This window comes from Carlito syrichta, unplaced genomic scaffold (assembly GCF_000164805.1).
Source record: "Carlito syrichta isolate Samal-C Ts95f unplaced genomic scaffold, Tarsius_syrichta-2.0.1 Scaffold301934, whole genome shotgun sequence".
In the NCBI taxonomy this organism is placed as follows: domain Eukaryota; kingdom Metazoa; phylum Chordata; class Mammalia; order Primates; family Tarsiidae; genus Carlito; species Carlito syrichta.
Window position 1 is genome coordinate 121,362 of NW_007246030.1, and position 26,392 is coordinate 147,753.

Genomic DNA, 26,392 nt, shown 5'->3' on the forward strand with positions numbered 1-26,392 from the left:
CTCAAAAAAAAAAAATTTTTTTTTCTTTTTCTAGAGTTGGGGTCTCACCGTGTTGTCCAGGCTGGAGTGCAATGGCACGATCATGGCTCACTGCAGCCTCAACCTCTTGGGCTCAGGCAGTTCTTTTGCCTCAGCCTCCCAAGTAGCTGAGACAATATGCATGTGCCACCATGCTAATTTTTTAATTTTCTGTAGAGCCAAGGTCTTACTATGTTGCCCAGGTGGGTCTCAAACTCCTGGGCTCAAGCAATATTCCCACCTTGGCCTCCCAAAATACTTGCATGAGGGACCTTAGAATTTCATACAATCTGGATTCAGTTCTTTCTAGATTTCTCTCAAGGTTACCATCTACTTTGATTTAAGATTAGTGGAAGACATATTTGTTGTTTTTAATTTCAATGAAATATTCTTAATTGGGTAAATTAATTTATTTGTTTCTTTGCCAGATGGTTGGCAGTGGCTGATAAATGACACTTTCCGAAGTCTCCATCTAATCTCAAGTCATTCGAGACAGCAGATAAAGGTGTGGTAAGCAAGACTGACTGTTCCCAGTGCTGCATTGTAAACAAGTGGCATTGATTATTATTTGTAGTATTTGTATGAAAGGACTGTGAGTTATGAATTTCTTTCATACACTCACATAGTAACTGATGGTATATTGGAATATCTGAAATTCTAGTTGATAGTGCCTATGTGACTTATAATCAGGAAACCTAATTCAGCCACTGATCATCAGAATGTTTACCATGTTATTACTCTTTCTGGCTTCATTAATTTTATTCACCTGGGAAACACTTGCCCTATACACTGATAGTAAATGTGTGCCCAGTTGAATCCTGTGTCCTGTTGAGTTTTAGGATCTGAGGTTTAGAAACTCTATTGATGATGCTCACATGTAGATGACAAAACTGTACCCCAGAATCTTTGCCCACATACATTGACTTGGTCATTTTGTGAAGGCATGAGTGTTTGTGTGTTTCCCTGGCTGCCTGTCCTTCTCTCCTGTCCTGAGGATCCAGGTGAACTTTGGACTACCAGAACTCTAAAGCTTAACCCATTACATAGTAATGAAGAATGGGAGTACCTTCAGGTGTCTTTGTAATTCTTTAACCTCCTCTGTATCCTAGCATTTCTACTGTGTTAGTAGCTACATCTTCAATTTCCTTGGGTTTTTTTTTTCCTTAAGTAACTTTATCATTCTGTAAAACCCAAGTAAAATTTTACTAATTGAATTTGAGTGCATCATGATTAATGCCTCAGCATTTTCTTTCTAGGAAATATCCATGATTAGCCCTTTGTACTTGGATGTCTCCTCTGAGAGGACATTGTAAATCTAGCAAACCACTTGGATGTCCCCTCTCAGGGACATCAAGAGATTGCTGGTGGTTATACAGGATAAACTTATGTAAGCACAAAGTTTTCAAAAAATGTGTTTCCTTGAATTTTTCATTCAAATTGCACAAAAAGGCAAATAAAGACATGGAATGTATACTGAGATATACATTAAAAAAAAACACTAGCTGGCATTATGTAGAAAAAAATGTGTGAAGTGCTTTCTTGGTGGTGCTGACATTTCTTTGTAATAGAAGGTAGCGATAAAGAGCATTTGTATAAGAAAGGCAGTTGTGGGTATACCCGTTGTATCATATGGCATAACTTGAAAAGATAGATAAGCAAGTTACTGTAGCTTTAAAAGAAAGAGACTTCTGAAGTTGAAAGCAGATCATGTTGAAGTATCGAGTGGTAAGATTGAATATATCGATTTGCACTAAGTCAGAAAAGTAAAATTTGGAAAAGTAATATTCTTTTGATAAATTTCATTTCATGATTTTGTAATTTACAATTAGAAATTTTTATCCAATTAGTTTGCAAAACAATGGCAAAATGAAAAGACAAGTTAGAGTTATAAACAGCAATGAGGATGAGCTAGGTTTAGATTTTTATACAGATAAATTAGAAAAAGTAAACATTGATGTGGAAGAAAATGAAGGTAGCAACAGTGATAATCATCCCACTAAGAAAACGGGCAAATGTAATAGAAAGTGATAGTGAGTAAAATGTTAGTTTCGAAGAAGTAGAAGACAATGTATTGTCAAGGGAAGAATGGGAAGATGCTGCAGAAAAAAGACAATCCTACAGCGAGAATGAATTTTGTTGTACATCCTCAAACAACAGGACCACAAATACGAACTGATTGACTATTTTACTCCGTTTTACAAATGAATTAGTGAATAGTATAATAAAAGATGAAAAATGAGGAAAAAGCAGCTATCACCCAAATAGATTTGGCATAAGTGGCATGACATTGACCAACAGGAATTTTTAGCTCTTATTGAATTATCCATGGGAATAATTCAAACGCCAAATTTTCAAGAGTACTGGTCAACTGTTTTCAGTAGTAAGATACTCTTCTTTTTGGAAACATTCAGTAGAGAAAGGGTTAAGCAAATCTTCTGGGTGCTTTATTTGAAGACACCTGTGTCAAGTGATGGGATGATCATAACTTGTATTCACAAGACCAATAATTATTTGGAATACATTGGTTCAAATTTTTCACAATATTTTATACCAGGTCAGGCAATTTGTGTTGAAAAATTCATTGTTCAATTTAAGGAGTGAATATCATTTATAATATACAATCCAAATTAACCTGCCAAATGGATAGGTATACACATTTGTGTGCTAGCTGATTCAAAAACAGAGTAACTTTTTTCAGTACTTTCCTACTATGGCAGCATAATATCTGAAAACATCATTTGACCCGATCTTCTAGAAAGCACCAGAATTCCATTATATTTATATAAAAAATTGTTGGAAAACATTCCCAATGCAGCAGAATACCATGTGTACTGACAAATGTTACATTAGTATTGTCCTAGCAGAAGAGCTACTAAGATGAAATGCCATCTCAATAGCATAATCAAGTCAACTGAAAGGGAATACCAGCACAAATTAAAAAGCCAAAGTTTTTAATGGAAAAAAAAACACCCCAAAACAGTAGGGTATAGGAAAAATAATGCTACACTTCTTATGTGGAAGGACAAATGGGTCGTTACAATTCTCAGCATTTGGAATCATGCAGGAATGAAATCTACCACAAGGACATTATGTGGTGAAACATTATATCAGTCAAAAAGCCTGAAATGATTCTAAATTATATTGCAAATATGTGCAGTGTGGATCATGCAGATCAATATGCTTCTACATGTTGCTTTTTTGAGAAAATCTTTAAAATGATGGAGGAGATTATTCTTCTGGGGACTAGAAATATGTGTCTTAACTCCTATATACTGAACTGAGTATCAAAAAAAGAAAAGAAAAGAAAAGCCTGTGTTCCATTTGAAATTTGTCTAGCTCTGATATATCAGTTGAGAAGTGGTTTTCAGTAATCACAAATGCATCCTTCCACGTTGTCTTCAAATGAAAGACTGGCCAATAAATTACACATTATTAAATCACACTAGCATTGATGTTGGCATTGGCTCCCTGACTTTGAGGGAGCAATAGAAAGAACATACGAGTCCCATGTTTGCCATTTGCTGGTTGTATAGTCATAAAAGGCTTATTTGGGTGTTGGCTCCTCCTCTGGAGATGGTGGAGATAGGATTCAGGGAGAGAACTTACGGTGTCCCACATGCAGTGGGACTCAGTGACTGCCCATCAGCTCCAGCTTCATGTAGCATGGTATCATCTGTTCTGCTGTGGTTCCAGGCACCTTGTGACTGGTTCTTATGCATCTTTTTGTCTGGCATCCCCTGACCCCACACTGTTGTTCCCAGTGTCCCTGGGCCCTCTCTAAATTAGTCTGAACATGCCCTGGCCTGGAGTCCTTGCCCATGTTACTCTGGGAGCATGACACACGTTTTTCCTTTCATAACTATGGATAGGAAAGAAAAAATATGTCTCATTTTATTATCAATTGCTCTATATTAGAAGACATGGACTTTATGTTGTATGGAAGAAATTAACCAAGTTCTTTATTCAGTTTATTAGCTGTGGAGATTAAAGTGACAAATGCCTGACAGAAAACAATGGGTAGACATATTGGAAAGGAATGACGTAATTTAGGTATTTTTTGTTTTTGTTTTTATATGTCATCACTATGCCTAGACTTAAGAGTGACCCGTTGTGTCTGTGGCCAAAAAGCTTCACCAAGCAGAGCCGTTATGAACTCACTGCCCCTCCTTTGTTTTAGGATGCAGCTGTTTCAGCCCTGGCGGCTCTCTGCAGCGAATACTACATGAAGGAGCAGAGGGAGGCGGATCCTGCAATTCAGGGTCAGTCGTGTGGGCTCTGTCCCAGAAGGCCCCAGGGGCTTCGGCAGGAAGCTGTGCTGTGGGCAGGATCTGGGCATGGATGAGGGCTCGACAGAACTACCTGCTCCTTTCTGGAATGGATCTGGTAGCACCTGATTGACGGTGGACATGGGACTGACATGAGCAGGGATCTAGGCTACACAGGAACATTCCCACATTTCCTCCTAGGACCAAGCAGGGTTCATTTTGATGCTAGATTCTCAGTTCCTTCAACTGTGTCTGGCTACCCAAGGTTGCTTTCTTTCCTCTGAACTAGTAGCTTCACTGGGACGTGTCTTAGTGTTGCCTGTACTATCAACTTGTCCTGGAGTACAGTGCTACTATTCCAGATATAGAATTGAGTCTTATTTTATTCAACTATTTTTGTTTGTTTGTTTGTTTCCTAAGCAGGATTTATTGGGAGGACAGAAAAGCTCGTGGGAGGGGACCCGAAGGGGTTGCCCTCAGCTGTTTTTTTAAGTCAGGTTTTTAAGTAGACTTCTCCAGTTTTGTGCTTTGGGGCTTCCAATTATGCATTTGTTGGAGTGTCTTTACCTGTCTTCTATGTATCATCTTTCTAGCTCTTAAATTTCTTTTCCCATTTCTTTTTTTCTTTCTCATATTTCATCCATTTGGTGACATTTTCTTGGTGTTTCTTTGCTCTTCAGTGCCTCGTTTTCATTATTGTGATATTTTCCTCATCTCTCTCTGTTGTCTTGCCACCCCCTGAAGTTCACACTTCTTCCTTTGAGTCTGTTCATGTAAGGGCAGCATCAATTTCTCTGTTGCATGGTAAAATATGTGTTTAGAATCTTTATGTACACCATGACATTTTCTGGTATGTGTTTTTCACTTGTTGACATATCTTGCTCTTTTTTCCTTCATTTTCCAAAGGGGTGTAAGGCTGATTGTATGCTGTGTCTGTGTGCACTCCTCACGGCACATCCCTGCACTGGCCAGGTTTGAACTGGCTCTGTGCAGATGTTTGAGCTTGTTTCTGGCACATCATAGAATACTGCTTTTAGGACCTACTTCATGAGTATTATTTTTAAGTTAGAATTTTAAAAATCAAATTCTACACACATATTATGTTAGCCCACAACACTCCTTTATGTCATATTATAGGACTTGTATTTAATCAAATCAAAAACATATGAAACACTATTTTAAATAATTATATACAATAATCATATTGCAATAGTCTAAATCTATTTTTTGTGATTTTATAAAAATGAGAAAATAATCTGTAATTTTGTCTTCTGACAGATTGTCTAAATTAGTGATGTTTCATCAAATTTTTTTTTAGGCACAGGCAGTTTTATGTAAAGAGACAATAGTAACATTACTTTATATTTATCCTATTTTTAAAAATAGGAATAATAAAGCGATGATTTACTTTTTTGCCTAAGAAGAGAGTCTCACATCATGACACTCTGAATATAAAATGATATTCAGAAATTAACCTTTGTGTTGAAACTCAGGTGGGTTGTAAAGATGATGGGAGATTGTTTTTTCACATTGCTACTGAAGTGAATTCACTTTAGTATGTGTGTAAATCATATTTCCATTGTATTTTTCTGTCCTAACATATGAGGATGGGGGAGCATGTTATGTGTTTTCACGTGTAGGTGTTACAGGCATCCACTTTGTTGGAGTGAGAATGGTAGTGACAGTCTCTTTGGGTTACAGCAGATGGGACACACAGGACTAGCCTGGCTCCCCTACATCTCCCTGAGCTGCATTTTTAAAGAAACGGGTTGGTATTCACCTTCTTTCTTAGAACTTGTTACCTGATCTCACCCTGAACTTTGGGTGCCCCTTGGCTCACATTTCTCCCTCTCAGCCTCTGTTCCTGTCACTGACCACTTGCTTTTCCTCAGTAAGCTGCCCATGGTCATAGCTGTCTACTCTCACTCTGCTGGTTTTTACTGCTCTCTACCCCCTTCTGCCCAGTGACCCGCTGCTCCTCTCCCTGGGCTGACCTCAACAGATATCTCAGGGGGCAGTGCCTGCCACTCCAGCTGTGTCACATCCCAAGTCCTTAGTATCTGGCATGGGGCTGCATCTTCTCAGTCTCTGGTGAAGTACTCTTGTTTATGAGGAAGATGTTGTTTCCATAATAAATTTATGTTCTTGGTGAATAAAAATGAGAATTATGAAGCAATCTACCATTCTTATCACCCTCTTGAAATTATTTTCCTAAGACTGAAACCATATAGTTAAAAGTACTTATGAAAACCTTAAAAACACCTTATGAAAACCTCTTTTTTAAATATGCCACTTTGGAAATAGATTTGCTTTAAGAGCCTAATGCTGTCCCTTCTTTAACATGATTTTACTCCTATTTCTGATATACACATCAAGTAAATGGTGGGGCAACAGAGCGTCCTTCTCTTTATGTTCATTACTTCTTTTTTAATTTTTTAATTTTTTTCATGTCTGCATCCTAATCCTTAGATCATTACTTCTTTTCAGAGGAACTGATCGAGCAGTATCTGGCTGAGCTGCAGAGCCCAGAGGAAATGACTCGCTGTGGTTTCTCATCAGCCTTGGGTGCTCTTCCTGGCTTCCTTCTGAAAGGCAAGCTCCAGCAGGTGAAGTTGACCTGAGCACTTGCAAAGGAGGGGCCTCAGGGGAGATGGAACAGTTAGGCAGGGGCACAAGGTGGGCTGCACTGTTAACACAGCCACATAGTGTTGGTGGATGTGGTCCCGAGGTAAGCAGGGAGTACCCCATTCTGCAGCCCTTAGGGGGCCTGGAAACCTGCTCGTGTCAAAGGACAGACTTTGGAGAAGCTGAATTCTGGTTGATAGGAGAGACGGTGTTTGTAGAAGCAGTTGTTCCCACAATGAGAGCACGTTTGCCTCTACATGTGTGTTGCGTCACATATAGTTGTCAGAGCCTGGTCTGGGTCTGGACAGAAGCCACGCCATGACCTCCTTTCCCCCCCAGGTCGGCTCCCCAAGTAGTCTCCACAGAAGCTGTCATATATTTCTGATTTGAGGGCCAGGCAGGAGGTCTCTGTCTTACCCTCTGGGACTCCACCTTACCCTGAGGTGGGGCGGTAGCACTAAGAGTAGGGGCAGAGCTGCCAGGGGTAGGGCTGCTCAGGCCTCCCTGGCTCCCACTGTGAACTTGGAAAGAGGGGAGACACTTCTTCCTATGAAAGCTGGGAGCTAAAAGGCTGAGAAGGAAGGTTGTCCTGTTTCCTGCACCCTGGAGGGCACCAGTCCCCACCCTCAGTTTTGCTTCCTTATGCCCCTTCTGGAGCCCCATTCTTCTGCCTCCTCTTCCCATCTCACTGACTCCTTGGGTTTGTTCTGAAATGTTGTGTCCCCTGAGCTCTCCTGTCCTTGGCTTGTCTCTCTTGGACAGTCCCACCCACTGAGATCACCTCGGCATCCTGGCACTGCTTCTCCAGCACATCCGGTCAGACCCTGGAGACCCAACCCTCCTCTGCCCCCACCAGCCTCAGCCTGGAAACATGTGCTTCCCTTCCCCAATCACGCATGGGTCCTGGTCCTGCTGACCAACATGCCAGGAGCTCCTGCTCTTCTCCCTGCTGCTGCCTGGCCACCCAAAGCTGGGGCAAGCCCAGGTCACGCTTCCCTGCAGGGGCCTGTGCCCTTCCCTCACTGTGGGATCCAGCCCGAGCACCTCAGGATCTGCAGCTCCAGATAGACTCTTGTAAGAGACTCTCTCCAGATAGACTCTCTGCTCTCCAGAAGTCTCTCCACCCTCTTGCGGCTGCTCTGCCATTAGAACTCTCACACTGGGGTTTATGGACATGTGGATAAACATGAAACAGTTATAAGAAATGAACCATTACTTCAAGAAATAACAGATGAAATTATGAGGGTCCAGCAGCTTCATTCGTCTTATATCCCAGGTCTCAGCAATGGGACAAAAAGGGAGACCTTGTCCAGGGGGAGGTGAAACTCACAGGGGTTACTTGGGGCTGGGGATTCAGCCTGGAAGGGCTGGAGGTGACGCCCCCAGTGTCTTCCCCGGCTGCACTGTGGCTGGCCCTGTGAGGAAGGGGGCACCTATGGGCTACCCAAAGGCTGCCTGTCCCGAGGTACTGCCTTCCGTGGCCCCAGGGCCATGCTGCCACTTGCATTGAAAGTATCCTATAGTGAAAGGTTCTTTTGGTGATTCTTGCTTTTCAGGTTCTCGCAGGCTTAAGAGCAGTTACCCGCACTTCTCCCAAGGACGTGAGCTTTGCTGAGTCTAGGAGAGATGGCTTGAAGGCCATTGCTAGGTGAGTCTCAGGTGCTCCTCCCTGAAGTCATGACTCTGAAAAGCCAGTGACCCCAACATCGTCGGGATGTTCTTAGGCTTTGTTAAAACCCCAGTCACAAAGCAGCTGATCAATCAGCTGAGAAGCAGACTTTATTATTTTTTATTTTCTAATTTCTTTGTCTTTTCAGGGGATTGTCAATTCCAATTCATAAAGGCTTATTAGCAGTTTCATGCTGTCATAATTAAAATGACTATTAAAGCCGTAGTGTGGTTACTTTTTTGGGAACACTGGACCCTCCAAGAATTGGACAATGTGTCTCAGCTCAAGCTTGGCAAAGGGGACACGATCCCACACAGCCAGTGTGTGGAATCACCTCTGTGTTTATTGACAAATGAGTGCCCACAGGGCCAGGCCCTCCCTCTTCCTGCTCTGCCCACAGCACAGTGTCAGCGTGTGCCCCAGTGTCAGTGTCAGTCCCATCTTGTCAGGATGGAGGCAGGAGGGACCAGCCACAACAGCCGCTTCCCTACCTTTTGAGCCGTAGAGGTTGCTGAAGGCGACCTCAGGGAAGAGTTGTCCCACATTTGGTGCATGTGGAAGGAGCGCTGGATTTCTCAGTCTACTACCTTTTTTTTTGAGACAGGGTCTCACTCTGTCACCTAGGCTGGAATATAGTGGTGCAGCCTTGACCTCCTGAACTCAAGCATTCTTCTGCCTTCACCTACCAAGTAGCTAAGACTACAGGCATGTGCTGCTATGCCCAGCTAATTTTTTGGTTTGGGGTAGAGACTAAGTCTTACTATATTGCCCAAGCTAGTTTCAAACATCTGGGCTCAAAAGATTCTCCCAAAGTGCTGGGATTACAGGTGTGAGCTACCAGGTCTGGCTGTCAGTCTACTTCTTAGGCTCTTGGCCTGTTGAGTGTATTGTCTCAGGAAAACATATCAGGCCATCATGATGGGAAAGACAAAGTTCACAGACATTCACTGTGTATTTCATGCATTTTTAACCTCAGGATTTGCCAGACTGTTGGTGTGAAAGCAGGAGCCCCGGATGAAGCTGTGTGCAAAGAGAACGCTTCTGAGATTTACTGCTCACTGCTGGGCTGTGTACACGACTACACCACGGACAGCAGAGGGGATGTGGGGGCTTGGTAAGTGGCAGCGAACATCCGTGGAACCTCAAACATCTGTTTGCTCAGAGAGAACCACAGAGTCCTGAGGTGTTCTGGAGGGGGAATCTTTGTAGAGTCATGTATTTTACAGCTTCATGGGAAAACGACCTGTCCTGTGTTTCTGTGTGTGCATATGTGACAGGGCTTTGCTGGGGCTTGTCTATTCTGTCTTGGGTGTTAGACACGAACCCTCCTTGTTTGACATAATCCAAGAGAGTGAGAACATATTCTTTGATGAAAGGCTGACAATTAACTGCCTGTATCGGGTTTCGCTGACATTTTCCACCAGTGTGGGATTTAATAATCCCTTAAACTCCCCTGTGTGAAGGACACTTTGAAGCCAGCCTGTGTGGGCTTTGGGCCTCCCTGTCTGTGTCTTCACAGCCCAAAGGGCCCTTGGGTGGTCCTCATGACTTTCCTCTGGTAATGATAAACCCCATTTGGCCTCCATGTGGGACAGTCATGGGTGTCGTGCTTACAAGGCCTGGCCAGCATGGCAGAACCAGCCTCGGGAATCTCCATCTTGAGCTGAGCCTCTGTTTCTCCTTGTCCTTGCAGGGTCCGTGAGGCTGCCATGACCAGCCTGACAGACCTGACACTTCTGCTGGGACGGAGCCAGCCAGGGCTGATTGAGGCCCACATGTAAGTGTTGGTGCGTGCAGCTCTTTTCTACCCAGAAAGGCAACTGCATGCTTAGGGTGGCTGGCAGGATGGGCTGTGTGGTGTGCTGTGAGGTTTGCACCACAGAGCATCCACCTTCTTCCCAGAGAGCTGTTCCCATCCCTTCACCTGGGTCTGGGCAGGCCCTTCCTCCCCAGCTGGGCCTCACTCAGTACTCTGGCTTATTTGACAAGAGGCAGCATCCCTGGCTGGGGGGCCTCTCAGCTTGGGACCCCTGCACCTGGGCATTTGTGCCTGCCAGGGACGTGCTAACCCATCACTTAGTGGGTTCCCTGGACCCAGGTCTGCCTTTGGGCCTCTCCCCTACCATGAGTATCTCTGGATAAAGGTCCGTGGAGGATCCTGGCCTCATTTCCTTAGTTCTTCCCTCCTCCCCACGGCGTCCTGTCCTCTCCTCCCATTTCTTCTCCCTCTTCCCCAGCCTTGGCCTATCTTCTTCCCCATCTTCCTCCTCCACCTCCCCTGTAATCCTATTTGTTGCTGCTTCCACCCAAGACCCCATGGCATGTCCTTAACACATGCTTGCTGTGCAGCTGCTGTGTGGCTTCTGGGACATGAAGGTGAGCGGGATGTCCTCCTTCCAAGGCCTGGCTCCCGTCCAGAGTCCTCCCGTCCAGAGTCCTCCCAATTCACAGCCCATCCCAAGGTGGCTATGGTGCCAGCTGGCCATGTCAGGTGCTCACGCTTCCTTGTGGTGTTGGGGCAGGATTAATGACTTGGACCTCATGCTCCCTTTGCAGCTGTGAGCGTGTCATGTGCTGTGTGGCCCAGCAGGCGAGCGAGAAGATTGATCGGTTCCGTGCTCATGCCATGAACATGTTCCTGATGCTCCTACACTTTGACAGTCCTCCCATCCCCCACGTGCCCCATCGGGGAGAGCTGGAAAAGCTGTTTCCCAGGTATTGTCGTGGCGTGGGCTCCCCCACACCTGGCTCCTGTGGCCATGGTGTGAGCACAGGGAGCCCAGCCTCATCCGGCTCATTCTCTTGCAGGTCCGACATGGCCTCTGTGAACTGGAATGCATCCTCCCAGGCCTTCCCGCGTATCACCCAGCTCCTCGGGCTGCCTGCTTACCGCTACCACGTACTGCTGGGGCTGGTTGTGTCTGTGGGCGGCTTGACAGAGTCCACGGTGAGGAGACATCTGGCCAGCCGACATGGGGGGTGTGTGGCTCCAGGTGGCACCTGGCACTTCTCTCCTGGGAGTGTGCAGGGGTTGGGCCTTATCTTTTCTTCTGTTGCTCACTCTATGTCTTGGGAATATTGGTTTGCGGGTCCAGGGTCCAGCTTCTTCCCATGACCCAGGAGGCCGAGTGGCCCGCAGTGTGAGCAAGTCTGAAGAAGGTGGAATTAGATGTTAAGTTGGGACTCAGTAGCAGGACTGAGTTGGCCGTGGTGTCTGTGTTCCTGGAGCCCCCACTCTCTGTGCTCTGTCATAGGGCGTGGCCAACGGTCTCTGCACAGCCTTGTGTGTCTTCACTGCAGGACATGCTGCCTGAGAGTCAGGACGTGCAAGTCTGAACTTTTTCTGTGCCTATTTAAAACATTTGAAGTTTTGATATTACTGTCAGTGAATACTTATATTTCTCTACCACATTCTTAGCTGATTATTCCTATATAAGAAACCATTAATTTTTCTTTAGCTTTTCCTTTGGGAAATTTTAAAATGTACACACAGTACAAAGTGTATCACTAGGGATATCCATGTGCCTAGCGAGGAGCTATGCAGTTCTACCCATTCCTGCCCCTTGACACATATGCTACCTGCACACAGTTTGGTTTGGCAGGGGAGTAATTTAAAGCTAATTCCAGAAATTGTACGATCTGCCCTGTAAGTACTTCCTATGTCTCTTAAAGACTTTGTGAAAGTCCAACCACAACACTATTATCATACGTAAATGAACCTAATTTAATTTCCTCGGTTATCTCAAATGTGTTTACCTCATAATCAGGGGAGGTCCCACATTGCACCTGGATGATGTGTTATGAGGTTCTGACATTTCATGGTTCTCTGCTTCCTGCCCCTCCACTCCTGTTTTTCATGCTGTTTAGTTTTTAAAGAATCTGCTTGCTTGCCCTGTGGAATTTTCTACAATGGGGGTGACTTTCTGGGAACTGGTCATCTTTGCTCCAGTTCTTTCCCGCAACAACCTGACTTTCCACAATGCATCAGGGTTCTTTCTCCTGAGCCACCCTGACCCATCCCCCTGGCCCTTCCCTCTCACCTTCCTGTCTTCTCTGTGGTATTAAAGCTGAGCTCACATGTCGCCCTGTGCTCCTGGTTCTCCGTCTTTGCTCAGAGGGACAGCCATGCTCTACTTGGGGCTTGGCACTTGTGAGGCCCCCTCGGGGTTATCCCCCCAGGGCCTGCCTGACCCCACACATGGTCACTTGGCTCCATCAGCTTCTAGATCCACCTCAGCCTCCAGGACGCCAGGCCCAACTCCCCGGGTCTGTGGTGGAGCTGTGGCCCACAGAAGCATCTTTATACCTTGTGACTCATGGCACCCATGCCTTGGGCTCTGATCTCTTTCCTGTGGTGACCCCACCACAGCACTATGTTCTGGCAAACATGTTAGCGTATAGTTTAGACAGTGCTGCCATCCAAGAGAAATGCTTCTGTTTCAGGCACTTGCACTGTGTGATGCCCTGCCTGCATTAACCAAGTGTTTGCAGGATCCTCACATCTCTGTCATTCAGTCATCCCAGCTTTTTGGTAGATGTGTACATTTCCAAACTGCAGCCAACCCCAGGAGTGGGAGGGGTGGTGAGCTCACTGCCTTAGAGACCATGTTTCCATCTGGTGTTGCAGGTCAGACACTCTTCACAGAGCCTCTTTGAGTACATGAAGAAGATTCAGAGTGACCCACAGGCCCTGGGCAACTTCAGCAGGACCCTTCTGCAGGTCTTCGAGGACAACCTTCTAAATGACAGGTGAGTGGCATCTCCCAGCCTCAGAAGTGCAGGTGGCACCTGTGCCTCTCATCATTCTTCCACAGACCCCCAGGGTCTCACCTGCTCGCTGGGATCTTCTGGGAGAGGTGGACACATCTCATCGTTAAGTGGCCGAGGAGCAAGGGGGGACGTGCCTGAGGAGCGAGCATGTGCCAAGGCACACAGTTCTCTATAAGCTGCAGCCTGGCAGCCTGAGTCTCCAAGCTCTGCCTTGTACCTCTCCCAGCCTGTGCTTTGGGCAGGGCAATGACCACTTTGTGCATGTTGGAAATGAGGAGATTACAAGTTCTGAACCAGGTGAAGAGAGCATGGCCCCTGTCTGTGAGAAGCCTCCCGGGTATTCCTGGCGGTGGGTTCTCCTGGAGACGCCCATGCTGACACATGTCAGCCATGAGTCAGTGAGAGCCCAGCACTTCCGAGTGTCCCAGTGAGAAGGACTTATTTTCCAGGAATATTTGGCCGTACCTTTTTGGTAATTGCTTTTACATGGAGGTGGACTATAGATTGATACCATGGGCCTCGACTTACACTTGGGAATGTTCTCCTGTATCCTCTGAGAGTTGTTCCTGGTGCATGTGTGAGAACTCAGGCCACATGTTCCCCTCCCATGGGAGCTCATCAGCCTCTCACCTTGGGAAGCACAGAAGCAGCACTTGGCGAATGGGACTCACCCCAGCCATGCTTTCTTTTCTCTTTTTGCAGACAGCTCTACTGATGTAGAAATGACTGTCATCAATTTGATGATCAATGTTAACACATGTGTACACCCTTGAAGTCATTCCACAGTCAGGATAGTGGGCACATCCCTCACCCAGGGTTTCTCCTGACCCTCAGCTCTCTTCCCATTGCCCCAGCCTGGGTACTCTCTGGCCTGCATCACCATGCTGTAGTGTACTCTCGTGTGGATGAGCCATTGTTCTTTTGTTCATCAGCACTTGGATTGTTTCCATCTTGGGGCTGCAGGGAACATGGGAGTCAGTCTCGGTGTGGATGCGACAGGAAATCCTCCCTGAGCACCAGGACAACTCTTGGACAAACTGATATACCAAGGTTATGAAACCTTACCAAGTTGTACAAGTGCTGCCAACACAAGTGCTGGTGGCAAATTTGCGAACTTAATTGTCAGACTGTTCATATAGTAGGAACTGAATACTTTATATTGATTTGCCTGCAGTCAAATTGGTTTCTTATGTATTGTTTTGCGTAAAGTCAGTTTCCCAGAACCTAGTGATGAGGCCAAGTGAGGAATAATGTATCTCCTTTTCATTGGGTGAATACTAAGGAGTCAAAGGCTGGGTCACGAGGGAGGTGAATGTGTGACTTTTAAAAACTGCAGAGCTGTGTTCCAAAGTGGTTGTGTGCTTTCATCCTGCTGTTCCTGTCAGGGAGAGCTGGGCGCACCATGCCTCACCAGCACTTTGCCATCTTTTTATCCTCTTTGGTGAAGTGTTTTCTTTTTTTTTTCTTTTACTTATTTTTTAACTGTTGGGTTTTTCCTTAGTGCTGAGTTGTGATATTCCTTCATCAGATTTGTGATCCGCAGATATTTTCTCCTGGCCTATATCATGTCTCTCACAGAGCGAATGAATCCACTCTGTCCCACCTCAGTGCATCCCTTGTTCTTTGAGGGACTGCCTTTCTGGTCATATCTAAGAAAGCTTCACTAATCCAAGGTCACAAAGGTTTTCCCTATGTTTCCTTCTAGAAGATGTATAGAGTTACAGGTTTTATATTTAGACCTAAAGTTTGTTTCGAGCACAGTTTTGCCTGTGCAGTGTGGACCGGGCCACCTGGACATAATGTTCCCACGTCTTATGAAGACTCCTTTCTCCTCTGTGTGGCTTTCACACTTTTGTAAGAAATTGTAGGTTTATTCTGGACTCTTCTGTGCCATGTGCCATGATGTGTTCATATCTTTGCCCGTACTATGCCATTTTGATCACTTCAGCTTTACTGTGATTCTTGAAATTAAATGGTGTTGGCCTCCAGCTACTCTTTTTTAATAGTTGTCTTGTCCTTTCTTGCTCCTTTGCGTTTCCATATAAATGAGACTGGTTTGTGGTTTTGCCACATGCTGATTGAGATTATGTTGATACTGGTCAGTCTAGGAGGCAGCGTGCCCTCTTCTGAGCAGTGTCTTATCCCACAGGGTGTCCGTGCCACTGCTGAGGACGCTGAACCAGATGCTGGCCAATGGCTGCTTTGACATCTTCACCACGGAGGAGGAGTGAGCATCTCTCTGTTCAGTACTTTTCTGGATAAGCCTAAGTGTCTCACATTAAAAGATATTTAATAATAATAATAAACAACCTAATCCAGAGACCAGAATTCTAGAGACATTTTTCCAAGACATTCAAGATCAGAGTTTATACACACTGTAAATCTAATCAACAGCAATGGGCAGCAGGGAGCAGAAGAGAGGTGGTGAGGTTTGAGCACAGTTTGAAAGAGTTTGGGTTGAGAAGCTTATCATGGCCCAGAATAGCAAGATCTACAGGGCTGGAGCTGTGGAAATCCTCAGGGTGGGTGGGGTGTGAAACCCTGAGGTCACCAGAGGCATGGGTGTGGATGAAGGTGACTGGGGAACTGGGTGTAGACAGAGTTGTGGGCAGCCCTTTGTTAGGGGACAGGGACACAGAGAAATAGCAAAGCCATAGGGACAGCCTGAATCAGGAGCATATCTCAGCAGGGAGGCCATCAACGGTGTCTACCAAGCAGTCACAGAGGCTGAGGACCAGGATGACTAGCCCTTAGCAATATGACAGCCACTGGGTCCCCACAAGCATCTTAGTGATCTCGGGAAAGGCTAGGCAGAGCTGGGTCAGGGCGGGCATCAGAGATACACGAGGATACTTCTGAGTAAGAGGGAACCTAGGGATAAGGGGCTGAGACTGCCTCATCTGTTTTATTCCAAGGGGGCAGGAGCGTTTCCCTGGATCCATTTTTGGTCAGGGGAACTGCTGTCATAGACTGATCCTGAAAGGGCAGTGGTCTAATGTGACAGATCTCCAAGTGAGGTGTAGCCTGGTTAGGACTCAGTACATCCTCCCTTCTTTGGTCACAAGAGGAGTAGCTGGCCCTTGTCAGGCTGGATTCTCTTCCTTTGGGGTCAGCCACTTGAGTGAATGTGATTGCATTGTAACCACACTGGGGTCGGCCTGCCCACATGTTAAATACTGTGGGTGATGGTGGCTTGCTGGATACATGAGGCAGGTAGCATCTGTTCTCTACTGTGCTTGCCGAGAGAGCAAAGGAGCCAGTTCCTGGAACCTGGTGTGATGTCACCCAGAGAGCGGACCCTCCAGACACTTGGTGGCAGCACCTGTCACCAAATGCACAGTGGTGTGGTACATAGGCCCCCTGTGAAAGCTCATCTCTAGAATAGTGTGTTCTTCTTCTAGCCACCCCTTCTGTGTGAAGTTGCTTGCACTTTGTAAGGAAGAAATCAAGAAGTCAAAAGACATCCAGAAACTTCGGTCAAGCATTGCAGTGTGAGTTTTGTTTCTGGCCTGAGATGGCCACAGAAGGGCTTGGCCTCACAGTGGTTAAGTGCCAAGTGGTAGCTTCAGCTGGGAGGAGTTATTTCCCATCATAAAGCGGTCTAAACGCATGTGTTATGCTCCTTTAAAACAGTCATAGCAAAAGGGTGTTCCCACCAGAACAGATGATCCATGACTGGTCCCCCTGCTGCCATTGGCAGAGGGTTGTTTGTGGGGCCAGAGGACAGCGCCTCAGATGTGGTTTCAGTGCCTTCATCTACGGTGTTCGAGTAAGTGGGTATTGAGGCAGATGCCAGGAGTGGGGAGGACTCACGGGCAGGGCGGACAGCCCTGTGGGGAGCTTGTTGCTTGTCCTCCCTGAGACACCCTAGGTTCCCAAAGTCTGCTTTCTCAGTGTGACATTCGCGTGTGTAAGCACACGTGTATACACATTGCACAGGTGTATACACAGGCACATATATACATGAATACATGTGCTTGCACATGCACACTCTCTAGGCCTGTATTGAGCTCACGAAATGTGTCCTTCCTGGGCCTCTGAATGTGTCTCAGCATCCACACTGCTGTGGGATGCTTGGATGCTGGGCCTGTGCAGGGCGTGGCTCCTGATAAGCTTGGCTTGCTGTCTCCTGCAGGTTCTGTGGAATGGTACAGTTTCCTGGCGATGTGAGGAGGAAGGTCCTTCTGCAGCTTTGTCTTCTCCTCTGCCACCCGTTCCCCCTGGTGAGCCCCTGTGACTCAAGTGTGTTTACCTCAAACCCCTTGTTGACAGAAAGACCTTCAGCAGGAAGTGTTGCATTGGTGATTTTACTTCGGGCTTAGAAGCTGAGGCAAAGCAGGGTCTTTGATTTTACTTGTTAACTAGCCCCATGGGGTAACGAGTCACAGGTGCTGTCATCAGCAGAGGGTTCTGGACTCAGTGTTTTGGCTTCAAGGACTGGATGTCTGGCTGGCATTTATACGAACATAAACCTGTCTGTGGGCTCTGGAGCTGGGGCTGGAGGGGCTGCTGTGTGCGTATGGTTTAGGCTCAAGGGCTCTTAGAAGGTACCAGACTCAACTCACACCTGAGGGACAGTGCCCTTCACCCTCGGAACTCCCATCTGTTAGATTTCTAGGATTTATCTTTGCCTTTGTCTGGGGGGAAAATAAGCTCTTTAAATCATCAAGAGGTGACAGTTTCCTAAAAGACAAAAATAACTTTCACATTATACAGTGGTTCTCAAAGTGGGATGGTTGGACTCTCACTTTACCATCTCTTGGGGCTGTCAGCAATGCAGATTCCTGGGGTCCTGTTCTGGTAATTTGGGAATTCTGGGGAGAGACTTGGGGATTCTGACACTCTTGTTCAATGAAATGTGTTATCACCAAGGCACAACTAGAAAAGAAATGTGTTTCTCCAATGAGGAAGCAGATTTTTAATGGAACATTTACATAGAATAATAACCTGGGCATTACAAATCCTTGGCAGAATTTGGACAAGGGTGGTTTACCCAGGTGTGAAATATGCCTTCTCCTTTTGGTTACGGCCCTGTGGTCACCAAGTTGGGATGCATGGTCAGTTCTGTCCTCCTAACGGTCTTCACCAACATGTCTCATGACCCATGGGCTGGGGATCCCTGGGCAGGGTCCTGTTGTCTCTGTGGGTGGGCAGTGGTGTTTCCCTCTCTGATGTACTCTGTCCCAATCCCAGATTCGGAAGACCACTGCTAGCCAGGTATACGAGATGGTACTCACCTACAGCGACATCGTGGGTGCAGATGTGCTGGACGAAGTCATGGCCGTGCTCAGTGATACAGCATGGTACGTGAAGCCTGTTTCCACATGGCTGCTCTGAGTCTGATGTCACCCCTCTTTCTGGCTCTGCATCTGCCCATCTCTCCCAAAACCTCTGAAGGGATGAGGAAAGAGGTTTCCAGGCCTCAACAGCTTCAGCTCTGGACTGCACAAGGAGGCAGTGTTGTTTTAACTGAAATGCCTCACCTGTGGTGCCCACTGAGCCTCACACCCCTGAGGGGCCTGGCAACCAGATGCAGGGGCCGGGCACCTCCTGGGCTGTCCAGGTGGGACAGTTTTTAAAGTAAAACAGTTTTTCTCCCAGATATAAGTTACTGTGTGTGAGGATGGGTTTGTCCCAACCCTCACCTGGTAGAGGCCAGTGTTTTCTCTCTCTGGGCTGCTCTTCCCTTAACTGATCATTAGCTCTCTGGGCTGACATTCTGTTTTGCTATTTTACTGGCCTTAGGGGTCACTCTGGGGATGGGAGCTCCTGCACCCCAGTGTCGGGGGTGTCAGAAATATAGTGAAGCCATTATCCTGGCACAGGGACACTCCACTTGTGCTGCCAGGCAGCTACTTCCAGCAGCCTCGGGAGCAGAAGGGCGTTGGGCACCACGGCAGTTGTCGCTGCATCAGATACCCCTCAGGGAGACCCCCGGCCTCTATGCAGTTTTCTTGGAATAGGAACAGGCCATATAAGAACATGTTTCAAAAATCAAGAGGTGCAGAAGGAAATGGGAGAAAAGAAGAGTTTTCCTTCCTCCTCTGCCTTGTATATAGACCTTTTCCTGGGGGCCGCCAGGACCCTATGCCTCTCGATATCCCTTGGGAAACAATGGTGTGTCCCTCCAAAGCTACTTCAGGCTCCGTTTCTTGCAGCCTGGGTTGGGTTCTGCACTCCTGGTGGATCAGAGCGCAGTGAGTTTGAAAGGTGTATGGGAATGAAGGGCCTGAATGAGATAGCATGTGGATGAATAGAAGAGCTGAAAAGTAAAACTGACAGTGCAAGTGCGGAAGGCATTTGGGCCCACCCAAGTGGTCTTAGGAGCACCAACAGGGGTGCTGTACACATTTGTGAGCATGTGCTCACAAACACACATGAGCACACATGCTCACACATATGTACACGTCTATGGGAGCAGCCTTCTACTATGGGAGGTAAGGACCGAAGCACAGTGAGGGTTCACATAGGTGTCCAGGTAGCGTAGCCAGGGCAGCAGAGTCCTTGCTCCTGCCCAAGGAATTGCCCCACATAGAGCACTGGTAGTGGGGCCTCCATGCTGAACGCAGAGCATTGGTGCTGGGTCTGTCAAGTCAGTGCCACCTGCTCAAGCAGGTGAGGACACGCCTGGTGCATCTTGGAACAGTGACGTTCCTGCAGGTTCACGATTCCACACAACTCACAGGTGGCCTGGAAAAGAGCCACTGTGCCTAGAAAGGTGGCCTTTTAGCTGCAGGGCTTCATTGAGATTTCCTATCTTGGAAGGAGGAACATCTTTGCTCCCAGAGCTCCTAAACAGAAACATATGGTCTCAGGTGAGGAGGTGTGTGCAGCTGGGACCCGTCTTCTAAATGTTCATCAAGACCAGCTGTTTCAACTACTGTGCTGGAGACATGCTTTTCTATTATGTTTTTAAAACACTGAGGCACATTTGGGATCAGATTCTAAAATAATCAGCTTTAGGACAGCAAACCATGCATCTGGAACTGGGCCTGGGGCTCTTTCCCCAGCCAGGCCCAGGCCTAAGGGTGCCTGGACCTCCCTCCTTTCCCTCAATGTTGAAGGGAGGGAAGATGAACAGGGTGGGGAGGGGTCTTTTCCCATAATTTAATCCCCTTTCTGTTAAGATTTCCTTAGAATTTAAAAATAATTTTTTATTACAAAAGACAAACATGCCCAACATTTTGCCACAGCACTGCTAAATTTAATTTTTATTTTTAATGAAAGTAGCAAATCAAAAGCTGAATTCAAATGAATCTTTAAAAGCCCTTGCAGCCCCTTTGGCGTCTGCGCCCTCCTGGCACAGCCCCTGGACTGGGCCTGTCTTCCCTTGGTGCCTCCTCCTTTGGGTTCCTGAAAAGGGTTTGGGTCTAAGCCTGGTTGAGAAATGCATATGGAAATGTCTTTTCTGCCCTAGTGCCTGAGAGGGTTTTCCTGGGAATAGATTTTTGGGATGGGTATCCTTTCCCTAATGTTCACTAATCTTAAGATGATGCAGGTCTCCGCTCATCAGGCAGGAAGTTTACTGAGATTTTTTAAATGGGCATTCAATGCACATACTTGAATTCAAGGACTCACAGCTATCTCCTTTCTTTCCTCAGGGATGCAGAACTCCTGGTTGTCAGAGGACAGCGGAACCGTCTGTGTGACCTCCTGGGTGTGCCCAGACCCCAGCTGGTGCCTAAGGTAACACCTACATCATCTCTGCAGCATGAGGTGCCCACCATGATGCCTGTGCTGTCCAGAACTCTGTAATGATGCTCAGCTCCCTGACAGTGGGTCCATACTGCCCATCCCCCTCTCCATTTCAGCTGCCTTCTCTGGCTGCTGCCCACACCTTTGGACCCCTAGGAATCCAGGCCACTTTCTCTGGGATGTGTTTTGGGAGCCATGGGATGGGCAGGACTGGCACCAGCTTGACTCCAAGTTTCTCTCTTTGTGAGTCTCTTCATGTTCCAAGGGCTGAAAGTGCCCCTGTCCTCCTCCTCCCCCATCTACCTCCCAAGAGTGGAACAGGGTTGGATGAGAAACCCCAAGGAGCTGCCCTTATCATCCCTTTAGAGTCATTTTTCCTTCTGAAGGAAATGAGACCATCACGAGCTCAGGTGTTCCTGCTGCTGCTGTTCCACCCCATCATGCAGCACCCTCCTTCCCACATCTAGCCAACTCTTAGTCCTTCTGGGATGCCGACCAGGGACTTGCCATACTGTTGGCAAGTTCTGTGCCCTGTGCTTCAGTGGCTGCTGCATCCAGGTTCTTGGAGCCTTACATTGAGCACCTCTTTCTGCTCTTGTTGTATGGAAAGGAGGCCTCAGCTCCCTACCTGGTCCTTCCTGGATATCTGCCCTCCCCAGGGTCTGCAGAGGCACCTCCCTGGCTGCCTTGGGGCCTGCTGGTGTCCATCCACTGAGGCTGCCTGTCATGCTTTTCCTTGCCATGTTCCATGGCCTTGGTGTGTGCCACTGTGGTTTCTGAGATCAGTGTCCTGAGCATGGTTCTTCCATGTTCTGTGTTGTACTGGGCAGAGGTCAGGTCGCCCATAGTGGTCTCCTCCATCCATCGGTTCTGTACAGCACAGGTCACAGCAGCTCCCACTTAGTGTGTGAACTCCCATGAAGCACCTGGAACATGTCCAGAGATACTGCCTGCACTCAGCCCCATTCCTGTCCCTCTGACACCTTGCCTGCTGTTTCTCTGGAGACTTTTCTTAAACTTTTTCATTGAAGAACACACAGAAAAGAAGCTGATCCTGGTGTGTGGCTCACCCAGGGCACAAAGCAGAAGGCAGAGTGGAGCCCCTCCTCTCCTATCCTGCTGTTCTGGCTGTGTACCTCAGGCCTACCACAAATATGGAGTCCTGTCTCAGTGGGGGCACCAAGCAGGTTCCAAAGTGGCTTTACCTCTGAATGCAGCATATGCAAGCCAGGTGGCCACGTCGTCACCAACCCTTGGCTCCTATCTCTTCCACTGTGGCCATTTCAGTCTGTGGTAGTCTTGCCTGTGTTTCCCTGCTGACAGAAAGTTAAGCACTTTTCATGTGATTGTCAGCAGTTTGACCATTCTCTTTCATGAGGTGAAATCTTTTCAGATATTTTCCTGTTCTTTAGCTTGTCCTCTTTTGTACTTTATCTGCAGAAATTCCTTAGGTGTTCTACATGCTACAAATACTCTACTCAGGGGCAGCTTTTCATCCTGAGATTTTATGTGGACCAGCTTGCCACTTTCCCCGTTTATTTAGTTGTATGTCTCTTGTTTAAGATCTCTTTACCTGCTCCAAGGGTATGGAGTTCCTGATTTTCTATGAAAGCTTTATTGTTTAATATAAAAACGCTGAAATTCACAGTCTACCTGGTATTGACTTTTTTATCTGAGGAGGTCAATACACATTATATTTTCTTCCATGTCTAATTGACCCAGCTCCATTCTTAGCACAGTGCATTGTCATGAGGTGATAATATGTGCGACTATTGGATTCCTTGTCCTATTTTGTGACCTTTTTGTCCAATCTATTACAGGTGTGGGCCTTGTAAAGTCATGATACCCAATTGTGTCCATTCTCCAGTTCTGTTGTCTTTGTTTGAACTCTTCTTTGCCCTTTGGGTTTCTGTAAAACTTTTAGAATCAACTTGTCAGTTTGTATGATAAAACCAAGTCTGAGGTGCTTGGAGCTTCTGCATGGATTTGAAAAAAGCTGATGTCTGTGATGTTGAATCTTCTGCCAATGGACGTGTTATATCTACTTATTTAGAAATTATCTCCACCTTTTATAGTTTCCAAGTAGAGATGTTGCAAAATTTTCTCACAGCTCTTGGATGATCTTGCTTTTTAGTTCTTTCCTTCATTTTTCTCTTTGCATTTCAGCTTGGAAGTTTCTGCTGACCTATCTCCATGCTCACTGATCCTCTCCTAGGCCATGTCTGATCTTCTGAGGAGTCCATCATCACAAGCATTCTCCCTTTCTGTTCCAGTGGTTTTGGTCTCTAGCATTTCCTCATGTCTTTGGAGCTTCCATCTCTGCATACAATGCCTGCCTGCTCTTCATGTTGCTTACTTTCTCCATTAGAGCTCCCAGTTTATCATCATGGTTGCTTTACATTCTTTGTCTAATAATTCCAACATCTCTGGCATATCCAAGTCTGGCTCTGATACTCATTCTCTTTGGGTTTTGCTTTCTTGGCATGTCTTGTTTTGTTGAGAACCGACATGCTGTGTTGAGTAATAGGATCTGAAGTAAGTGGGCCTTTAGTGTGAGGATTTGTTTGCCTGGCTGGGAGTTACTCTGTGTTCAGTGTTCACTGTAGCTATAGGTTTTAGAGCCTTTACGTTCTTCCAGCATCTGTTTTTGTTTCCTCTTAAGACTCTCTGCTTCCCTGTGTTCTCCTCCTTAGAGCGAGCTTGACTCCTGCAGCTCTTTCAGCTGGAATTCCCAGTCCTGCTCATGGTAGGATGGGGAATGGGGCCCATTCTCTTATCTCCCCATTCACTCTCAGTCTGTCAGCATCCCTATGCCTGGGTCTGCAGTCTTCACAGTGCGTCTCCTGTGGTATAGCTCCTTCCCTGCCTCTGGGCTGTGACCCCTACCCAGCTGGGCAGGCTTTGGCAGAGTCCCATCCCTTGGGAAGGCCTCTGTTTGGGAGAAGGCACTGGAGGCGCTTCACAGATCTTCCTGGTGTGTTCCAGAGGAAAAGCACCAGAAGGTGTGGGGCCCCTAAGGCTACAGCCCCTGGAGTTTCTCTCTCAAGCTAGTACACTCCCAGCCTCCCTTTGTCAAAATTGCCACATACACATGCCCACAGTTTATGGCCCAGTGGCCTCTGCACAAGGAAACTGGTCTTGGCTCTCTGTATTCTCCCATCTCTCTAGTGTCAGGGTAATGTTTTCTTGACAGGTCTGAGAAAGGTAGTTGACACTCAGCAGGTACAGCTTTTTCTTGCATGACAGGAGTGATGCCTCCAAGCTCTTTACCTGTAGCAACTGATGCTGGCTGCCCTGTGTTCTGTCTGGTAGGTCATGTTACTGACTGTGCCACCTGGGGCTCTTCAAAATGGCCTGGCTGTACTTTTTTGTATGCTTCGTACTCTATCAGCTACTGAGAAAGCTGTGGATTTCTCAACTTTTCTTTTTAGTTTTGTCAACTTTCACAATACATCTTGATGCTGTTACTAGGTACTTATATGTTCATGTTTGTGGCATCTTCCTGGAGAGTTGACCATTACTTGGAAACATTCACTTTTATCTGTAATAAAGCTTCATGCCTTGAAGTCTACACTAATATAGACACATCAGATTTTGGAGGTCAGTGTTTGTATATCTTCTATCATTTTACTTTCAACTTCTTTATGCTCTTAATTTAAATGGGTTTTTTAATGACCAGTATATAGTCAGGTCTTACCTTTTTGAAGTCCAGTTTAATAACCTGTTTTAATTGGGGTGCTCTATTATTATATTTAATGTGTAACTAAGCTGGGCATGGTGGCTCACGCCTATAATCCCAGCATTTTGGGAGACGGAGGTGAGAGGATTGCCAGAGCCCAGGGGTTTGAGACCAGCCTTAGGCAACTTGGTGAGACCTTGTCTCCGCAATAAAATAATTAGCTGGGTGTGGGGGTGCGTGCATGTGATTCCAGCTACTTGGAAGGCTGAGGCGGAAGGATCGCCTGAGCCCAGAAAGTTGAGGCTGCGGTGGCCATGAGCATGCCACTGTACTCTAGTGTAGACAACAGAGTGAGACTCTGATTCAAAAAAAAAAAAAAATTGTAATTACCAACTTGGGTTTACAATTACCATCTTTGTTTTCTGTTTGACCCTCCTTTTCAGTGTTTTTCTCCTTTCTGGTCTTCACTTGGATTGCGAAAAATGTTATTTCATTTCCCCTTCTGTTATTCCATGATTTTCCTGCTCTTCTGACAGTGATTACCTGAGGTCATGTTCTTTGATTTACTGTAGCCTGAAGGAATCACAGCATCAAGCTCAGCTTTGATCCCCCTTGGCCTCTGGATTGCTGTGCTTCTGCCTGTACCACTGGCTGCGGTGGGGACCTGTCGCAGGGCTGACTGGCCCAGGCTGTCCCAGCACCCGGGCCCTTGGTATTGAGGATGTGTTCTTGGCCTCCCTTCCTGTTGCGTCCTCTCAACACTTACTTTTGTCTTGATTGTTCTGCCTCTCTTTGCCTTATTAACATTCAGCGTGTTTCCTCTTGATACTTGTAATTCAGTCATCATTTCGGAGAAGACTTTTGTCTTTCTCTCCCTTCTCTCCTTGCCTTCCCTCTGGTCCTGCTGTGTTTGGGCCTTCCTCTTGCAGAAACTGCATCCACATAACACAGGGTGGCAAGCACTGACCTGGGTGACACCTTGAGGGGTGGTGAGGACAGGCTGATCATCATGATGCCATCTTCAGTTTTCTTGTTTGTGAAGACTGAACTCAGCATCAGACTTCTGAATTAAATGTGTTTTTTACATTTTTATTAGGAGACCTTTCAAACATTTTTATTAGAAAAACTTTCAAACATGCATGAATGAAGTTAAAAGAGAACAGTATAGCCAACTCCCCTCCCATAGCCCACATGCAGTGTCACTGCATGGTGGTTCTTTGGAAGCCGAGGTCACATCAGCCATGGGCACCTGTTGGCTGCATGGCTCAGGCTCACAGTGTGTCTGGGGAAATTACACAAATGAAGTTTATGCAGGGATCCAGCACTGGTGTCGGTCTTTACTCGGGGGTCTAGGGGGGCTGGGTCCCCTTCTGGGAACAAACAGGTAAGGTGCTGTGCAGCCCAACCCTGTGGTGTCTTTCCTACAGCCTGGTGCCTGCTGAAGCTGGTCCTGAGAGCCAAACCTGGTGGGATGCCCTGCCCCTGAGGACAGTCACCACGGAAAGCCTGGCATGACAGTGCCTCCGTCCATCGAAGAGCGGCGCTGGCTGGGCGTGGTGCTGGGACTCAGAGGCTGTCACTAGATGGCAGCTTTTACTCACATGTCCTTGCTTCTGCCTTGACTTGAACATAAGTGTGCTTCCTATAAAATCATGTACCGAGTAGCTCGCA

At 46.7% G+C, this 26,392-nt stretch overlaps 1 protein-coding gene across 1 annotated transcript in view; it reads left to right on the top strand.

The window, feature by feature from the left end:
• LOC103258013 (tubulin-specific chaperone D) overlaps positions 1-26,392 on the top strand; it is a 141,256-nt gene extending 114,864 nt beyond the window's left edge. Inside the window, exons 19-33 of the mRNA XM_021711211.1 lie at positions 447-523; positions 4,196-4,277; positions 6,771-6,889; positions 8,465-8,556; positions 9,554-9,691; positions 10,271-10,354; positions 11,134-11,292; positions 11,386-11,524; positions 13,205-13,326; positions 15,497-15,574; positions 16,749-16,838; positions 17,483-17,570; positions 18,541-18,650; positions 20,949-21,033; positions 26,149-26,392. Coding sequence (XP_021566886.1) covers positions 447-523; positions 4,196-4,277; positions 6,771-6,889; positions 8,465-8,556; positions 9,554-9,691; positions 10,271-10,354; positions 11,134-11,292; positions 11,386-11,524; positions 13,205-13,326; positions 15,497-15,574; positions 16,749-16,838; positions 17,483-17,570; positions 18,541-18,650; positions 20,949-21,033; positions 26,149-26,163 — 1,478 coding nt within the window. The 3' untranslated portion in view covers positions 26,164-26,392. The remainder of the gene's footprint in view (positions 1-446; positions 524-4,195; positions 4,278-6,770; positions 6,890-8,464; positions 8,557-9,553; positions 9,692-10,270; positions 10,355-11,133; positions 11,293-11,385; positions 11,525-13,204; positions 13,327-15,496; positions 15,575-16,748; positions 16,839-17,482; positions 17,571-18,540; positions 18,651-20,948; positions 21,034-26,148) is intronic.